This window comes from Drosophila elegans, unplaced genomic scaffold (assembly GCF_018152505.1).
Source record: "Drosophila elegans isolate 14027-0461.03 unplaced genomic scaffold, ASM1815250v1 contig_149, whole genome shotgun sequence".
Lineage (NCBI taxonomy): Eukaryota > Metazoa > Arthropoda > Insecta > Diptera > Drosophilidae > Drosophila > Drosophila elegans.
The window spans coordinates 5,854,793-5,863,082 of record NW_024545513.1 but is presented as its reverse complement, the minus strand read 5'-3'; the positions used below and the strand labels follow the sequence as shown (position 1 = coordinate 5,863,082).

The 8,290-nt window shown below is 36.4% G+C and overlaps 1 protein-coding gene across 1 annotated transcript; it reads left to right on the top strand.

Annotated features, from left to right (window-relative positions):
- Positions 1-1,341: 1,341 nt before the first annotated feature.
- Positions 1,342-7,897, top strand: LOC121467516 (C-type lectin 37Db-like). The gene is made up of 2 exons (XM_041708936.1): positions 1,342-1,455; positions 7,378-7,897. Exons 1-2 carry the CDS (start codon positions 1,342-1,344, stop codon positions 7,876-7,878), a joined length of 615 nt encoding a protein of 204 aa, XP_041564870.1. The 3' UTR covers positions 7,879-7,897.
- Positions 7,898-8,290: the final 393 nt, after the last annotated feature.

The window sequence follows — 8,290 nt, the reverse complement described above, 5'->3', positions numbered from 1 at the left end:
AAGACCGTGGAGTTGCCTGCTCCCCGATTTCCCCGATTTCCCTGATTTCCCAGATTTCCCCGATCCCCTTTCTAGCAGTCGATTTCGCTAATTAAACTCAAATCGCTATTGTTCACAGCGTGTTAGGCCAGGCAAATTGATTTGAGCAACAAAAAAATGGGGGACTCTTGTCTGGTAAACACTGAAAATGGGTCTGCAAAAGGGGCTTTATGACAGCTATTAATTTTTTTTAGAATTTTTACAAGCATAAGCATGAAGGAAAAACTATGTATTCTTTTAAATCTTTTTTTACTTAGTAGGTTTGCTACTTCTTTTAAAATTTGTTTAAGTCAATATAAGATTTTATGATTGTGATTGCTAGCAATTATTCTAAATAAAAAAAATGTTATTTCATAGAATTGATTAACCATAAAACACAATCTAAGATTTAAAAAAATGTTTTCCCATTGCTAAATTTAAATAACAGTTTGTTTTTAGAGCTTTAACCCAGTTTTGAACTACAATTTACACAATCAATCATATTTTGGAGCAGTGTAGGATTCGCATTACAGCTAATTAATTCGTTGGTCGCTTGGTTAATTAAGGGCGATTGACCATGGAAACCGTAGTGGATGCCGCAGCTGATGAGGCGACATCCTTGGCAGCATCCTGCCACGCCCACTTCACCCACAACACCCCCTTTCTGTTCCTCACCTGCCCATTTGTAATTTAATTTGTGTGGAATTGGCAAGAAAAAACATCTTACACTCAGGAAAAAATATATAATTTTTATAAAACGAGGAACTTAATGTTGGCCAGCATTTTAATAATTAAATAATAATATAATAATATTTAGATAATAAAATTATGCTGGAATTTTTTTGTATAGTGTTGCAATTTAAGTGTTTTAAAAAATGGAAAAAAAATGTTTTGCGATTTATTATAACTAATAAATTTGAGAAATTTTTGAATATAGTTATTAATATATTTTATCATAATCAGTAGTATGCTTTTACTGATTTAGCAATTTACTTAACTTACAATTGCTTTGCTTTAAAATTTATTTACTCTGCAATTAATTTAATAAATTTGCAGCGAGTATTACTCCTGATTAAAATAATCTCTGTTTTCTAAGTACATTTTGGTGAAGGTCTGGAGAGAAGGTGTCTATCGGCTTTGTTCATTTGCAGTCGGTGGCCATAAATTGCCGGGCAACGCGTCGTATGAGTTACGGCACCTGGTCCGAGGAACCGATGCAACGAGGCACCGAGGAGCCGAGGCGAAAGTCAACCGTACATCCTTGAAGCATCCCGTCGCCGTGTCGGCAATTTTTCATGCATTTAACAATGGGAGCAGGCTAAGATGCAGATGCAGTTGCAGTTGAGGGCTGGGGACTGGGGACTGGGAACAGGAGTGCCAATGACACCGCCAGCCGCATCCTGTCCGCTGCCACTCACTCATCCACTCATCCACTCAGTCAGCCATTCACCCATTGACTTGCTCGCCCAGTCAGTCATCCAGTCACTCAGTCATTCAGTCAACTGGTCATTCATCTATCGATTGATTGGACTGACGGACTAATACCCTGTTTTTGCTGCAGGAATACATCATTCAGCTATTATTATTATTACTTTATATTATTTGTTATTTATTCTTTTATTTGGGTTTTTGCAAGAAGAGCATTATATAATTTATTTTTTGGTTACTTAAGAACTTGTGTTGCAGCTGTTTTTCCATTAACAATGGTAGCAGTGGTTCCATCATATTTGTTTTCAGTTGCTTTCACATTTATTTTTTTGTCCCTGTTATTTATGCAATGGCTTGAGAAAAGTGTGGAATAGCTGCGGCCATTATGGCTTAATTAAGTTTTGCAACACTAATTGAAACTTGGCCCTGCCCTCACCCTACGCCGCCCCCTTTTCACTTGTTCTCCATCCGCTTTTCACCCATTTTGCAAGTCCAAACACCCCCCAGTTGTATCCTCCTCCATCAGCGAGTCAACCACATTCACGTGCCTCGGCAGTTTATCTTCACACATTTGTCCTTTGTTCCTTCATTTTGTTTGGCCGGGCCAAAGGACACGCCGCCTTGGTGGCCTTGCCACCCGTCTCTTTCGCACACCCATAGCCCCCTCTCTCTCCCCCACTCTGTGTTGTGTTTCCCTTTTGTTGGCTTTTTGATTGGAACAAATGCTTTTCTAATCTCAGCTGGAACATTGCCTTCTTCGAGCATTTCTTTATTTCTTCATTTCTCCGCCTTTCTCTCCGCCTTGGATATTTCTCATTTCGTTTTGTCGCCTATTTGTCATTGCATTTTCCTTGCACATTTTCCCACAGGCAACACACACACAAACACACCCAAATACACACACACAAACAGATGGAAGGACAGAGATGTCAACACCCACATCTGCTGCAGGCCATCTTCAATAGTTTTGCTCCTTGGCCAGGATAAATGCACTGGAAAAAACACTATTATTTTTATTTAAGTCAAGGAATAGTTCGCAACGTGATTGTGTTTAAAAATTCAAAAAATTGTTTCGTTCTTACTTTAAACAAAGTAGCACAACAATTTTATTTTGTAAAGTTTGATAAAGTTTTGTCGTTTAACAAGAATGAGTTTTTAAAAAACATTTCGTATTTGCATATATCTATGTCCCTATTATTACCAACGTGTTCCATAAAACAGCTAAGAAGTATTGAACAAAATCAAACCTTTTTGGCAGTGAATACACTTATCAGAAAAGGAGGATAGCTAGAAATAAAAGACGAAGAGCATTGCATTTAATGGCCAGCTGTGTCCAGAGCATTTTTTTCGGGGGCAAAGGGGTTTGGTCCTTGGATCCGGAAACAAGTTAGGAAGTTGGAAAGTTTCTACGAAAAATGTTCGATTCGAAAAACGGAAGTTGTGCGCCTTTTTAGCTGCAAACATATGTCCTCACCACAATTCAAAAGGATTTAAGCGCCTGCCACGAGTGCCAAAATCGGTCTATTGATAATCTGCTGCATTTTGGTGGTATTTACCCAAACTCCAAACTGCTCTAAATTAATGTTTATGATTTATCTCTTGGCTGCCAAATTGAATTTTAAGTGCATGTTTCAATAAGGAATTTGGCTCTGACAAAATAATAATTTGCTAACGTTGATTGATTAGATAAACGATGCAAACAGAAGTTCAATTTAAATTAATTCTTGTTTGTGTTATGTACACAATGTGTCTTACATACTTTGTATAATTTATTAGGCAGTGACTATAGTAGATATAAACAAGCCACAAATATATTTGAAATAGTGGCATACCTCACTGATTATGTAATCAATTAGAGTACAATTATTTTTAATTAATGAGAAAGCCACATTGATAGATGCATTCAAATACATATTGTATGGAAAATGTTTATGGAAAAAGCTAAATTGCTTGAAGTTAAAATGTTGAGCAAAATAGTTGTGAATCCAAAAAAACATAGGAAAGGCTTTAAAATTTAAAACAAGGAATTGTGCAATTTTATTGGTAATTAAAAGTAAAACTCAACAACATTTACGGAATAATTGTGAAACTGAAATTGGATAATGCTACTAATTTAATTGTTGGTCAAATTCTCGATACATTTCCAGTATCACAGACTGTGAAAAGGAAACTTGAATGGCTAAACTTTACAAGCACTTGGCATTCCATAAGGCAATCGTCCTGCCATTGATCCTTTTCACATTCACTTAATCACCTTTCACCTGCGCACGTTTATCAATCGCTTTTATTGGGCGACAAGGGAATGTAATATCCTGCAGCCGCACACTAAAAATCAATGTTTTATGATTCTGCAGACATTTTGCACTTAATTCTGGGGCAACTTTAAATCGAAAGCTAAAGCTGAATATATTTTGGAATGCAGGAACAAAGGTTACGGGACAGACTTTCGACTCCGGTTTATCCAGCTCCTTTTCCTCTCTTTCCATTTCTTTGCCTTTTCCTTTCCCCCGTTGGAGAAAAAGCCCCTTTGCTTGTTCATTTTTCGGAAAATTCCGAAATCATATCCTACAAACACACACACACATAAACCGAGGGATGTGCACACATATCCCAGCCATTTGGACATTTGGTAGTCTCTATAGGTCGCATTGCATTTTAGTCACGTAGCGACAGAAAAGTTATCGAAGATTTAAACGCACGTACATGGGGCCAAGGAAAACTCAGACAGTGCGTTTCACTCAACTCATAATTTCCCAACTGATGGGGAAATTTATTTAAAAGGGAAATGTCACTAAACAACCCTCTAAGCTTCTAGATCATTAGTTTTAACTTGCTATGTAATTTAAATAAATTGTATGGTTTTGATTAAAGTAAATAACTTTTTAATAGAGTAACGATTTTTATAGCTTTAAAGAATTAAGTAAATCATTAATTGTATATAAATTTTACAAAACTCTATAAACAGCTCTGAATAGCTTATATTTTATAGCCATTTTTATTTTTAAATATATTCTATAAGAAGCTCCAATTAAAGTAGATAATTTTCCGATAAAATAAAGATTTTTAGAGTCACGAAAAATTAGGTAAATCATTAAATTATATTAACAGTTCTGAAAAGCTGGTTATATATAGCCATATTTCATTTAAATATGTTCATAAAAAGCTCCAATTTGTTGAATTTTCGGCCATATCTTTACGTACCGTACCTTACAGTCATACCGAAAGATAGGGAATGCCAGAAGCCGTCATCAAATGCCGTGAGTTATTGTAAAACGTCGAGTTCTTCAATTGCGACTCTAATGCGGACGGGAATATATCGGCGATGGGCGGAAAGTGGCAGTGGAAATGCGGGAAAAGCGGAAAACGGAAAACGGAAAACTCCCCAGACTCCCCAAACGATTTGCACGTAGTCGAAGAGAGAGAAAAAGTGCCAACTGTTTTGCTTGTCAAATTGAAATTAAAAGCCAAAATGCCTCAACTTGGCTGCTCCCAATTTTCCCCTCCCCTCTTTCTATATATGTATATATATATATCTACCGCCCGATCAAGCAGCTTTCCCTGTTGGAGTCATAGATATAACCTTTTTATAAAATCAATAAAACCAAATAAAATATATAGAGGAGTATCTGCAGTCGAGCGGCAAAGATACACTCTACAAATTTCGAAGTCAAATGCTAGCTTTTTTGCCCTTTGGTTCTTATTTATATTTAATTGATAATTTAATTATGCAAGCTTAATTATTGCTAAAGTTTCTATTATAATAAAAATTAGCTTTAAAAACGTTGATAACCCCCTTTAAATTTCAAAACAAAGTATTTTTAAGTCATTTTATCTAAATTTTTAAGTATTTTTAGTTTTTATTAAGTTATATTTATTCAATTATATTTATAGTGCTATGGTATTGATTTTGCCCAACATTTAACGACAGTTGCTGACCAATTTTTATTCGACTGCAATATTATTGACTTACCATTTGTTTTCCTTTAAATAGTTTTTTGTGAAATTGTGTCTGATCATTATAATTTCTATTAAAAGGTACTTTGTTTAAGGCTCTTTTCTTTTAAGTGCATCGTGTGGCATCACGTAGTCAGTTGTGGATTCCTTGGCTTTGGGTTGGGGGCAAGTCCCCGGAGTCAGACGCAGAACCAGACCGCCTCAAACCGAAACGAAGCGGGTCCGCTGCTGTGGTCAGCTTTTGGGGATTGTGATACTTCTGCGGTCGCGTGACCTTTGCCCTACGCCTTCGGGCCAAAAGCTGGCCACAAATTCGAAAGAATGTGGCAACAACTTGAGGTGCCCCACTTGAGTGGGGCAGGACTTTCCGTGTCTGGGTCAGTGGCAGTTGGTAGTCCGTGTCCAGTTGGTCAGTAGGAAGCCTTCAGCCAATTAGGTGCATTAAAAGTTGGCGCGTGTTTGCTGCATTTAACTCCATGTTTTCCTACTTATTTATTGATATTTCGCAGATATTTCCCTTAAATGATCGATTAGAATGTTAAGTATAATATTTCGGTACAGAATAAAACTAATTTAGTATTTCTATTTTATAAGCTCATTCGATGATAATTTTTCTATGTTTTCAAATGTCATACGTTTTTGAGTAGTAGTGATTATGACGTGGTTGGGCGCATTTAATACACAAATAACGTAGATTTGAAGATATGAAATACATCTGTATTTAAGTACGCAGTTTTTATGGAAGTCTTCATCCCATGACTGTATTTTCTTCATGTTAATTTGCCATCTGCTCGCTCATTTGCCCAATTCCCTTTCACCGCTTCGCATTTCACTCGTTCATTCATTGATGATTTAAGTGCCGTTTCGACTTTCGGCAATCCTGTGCGATCCTGTGGGGTCCTGTGGCCCCTGTAGTCCCTGAAGCACCATATAGCCCCCCACGCATCCTCTCAATTTCCCCAGTAAAATGCACCTCGCGGCCTGCGAAGCCAGTTTGGCAATTATTCATGCAGCCTAAACACAAAACAGAAGCTGCCTATGTGTGCGTGTGTGTGTGTATGTGCGGCTGTTTGTGTGGAGGGTGTGTGTGTGTGTGTGTGTGTGTGTGCATGCGAGGCAGTCCATGTGGGTGCAATTAAACGAAACTGTCTGTCTGTCCATCTGGCATCCTCATCTCATCTCCGCTTCCGACATCTCACACTGCGAAAAAATTCGTTCTATTCGTATAAATATTTGAAGTACATTGCTTTAAATAATTCTGACAAGAAGCTTTTTACAGTATTTTAACAAACATAGGTTTATTGATATATTTTTAGGTTATAATTGTTGTAAATTTTAAACATTAAAAGCAATTATTGGAATATAAAAATACCTTCATAAGAAAATGGAGAAAAGTTATATTAGTTTGAATACATATTTTAATGCCAAAAATATGACTTGCTTAAAGTAGCTTATTTTAACATGAACTATTTTATCATTACTTATTTTGTCATAAGTGCAACGACCGCATAATCACTGTTTTCAAAACGCATTGTTTTTTTTTGTTAGGCTGCTTAATATCTTTAAGCAAAGACATATTTTGCCAAGCCACAAAAAATATGCGATTAGAATACTTATTATATTTTAATATAAATGCGCACTTATTATTTTAAAGACTTTAAAGTCTCTTCAACAAAATTATTATTTCAGTATGTTGGAAACATTCGCCTTCAGTGGTTAAGTCTTGAAAGTAAAGAAATGTTTCATTTTGTAAGCTATTTTCTGTGTACCGTTTTGGTCCTTAATTTGGCTGATAGCCAGGATAATGGCCAGTCCGTGTGTCTACTGAACGATCCTCCAAGTCAGTGTGGCGCATATTGTCTCACCAAAGTGCAACCGATGATCGATTTAATTCCTGAAGTCCAGAGAAAGGTGATTGGCATTGGGGAGCAGAGCACAGAAGTACGGGAATCATTGAAGGCGATGATTACTAAATAGGACCTCGAGACGCGACTGAAGGACCTACAGACCCACTTGGATGTGCAATTTCTGAAGATACAAGCGCTTCTCAACAAAACCCTTCACAAAGATCTTTCCAAAAAGAATCCCAAAGTTATACCGCCGAAATTCGAGCAAATCGGTTCGAGGTTCTTTTACATAGAAACATATAGTATTCAAACTTGGACGGAGGCAGCAGCCACGTGTCGTGAAATGGGTGGCTATTTGGCGGCAATCCAAAATGAATCGGAGCTTAATGCCATCAAAGCCCAACTCAATCCCAATTCCTACTACTGGCTTGGCATCCATGATCGGGAAAAAAGCGGCATCTTTCAATCACTTGCCTCCGGCTTGCCAGCCAAATTCTTGAAGTGGCATCAAGGATATCCCAAAAACTATGAACAGAAGCTGAACTGCGTTTGGATCTCCAACGGGGAAATGCATGACTTTTTTTGCAACTATAAAACCTATTTTATTTGCCAGGCAGACAATAAAATATAGATCGAAATTGAAACAAAATATTTAATATTAATTTTAATTTCTTGCATAATAAAATAAATACAAATTCAGTTAAGGGATAGAATAATTTTTGAATATTAAATAAATGCCATGTCATGATCCTTTTTGAATATGAAATAAATGTTGATTTATAAATGTGGATCTATATTAATACATACATTAGGGATGTATTTTTAAATAATATATTTCAATAAATTATGATACTTTGTTTATTATAAACTATGATATCAAATTTTATAGTTTTTTATATAACTAAATTGCTTAGCATTAAAATGAAATATTAGAAACAAAAATTGCAAAAAACTTCTTCATCTTATGCAATTGTTTTCAGTGCGCTCTGTGTCGCCTTGCGTTTCTGTTGTTTAGCTGCGTTCGCGCAATTTTCCCATTTCCC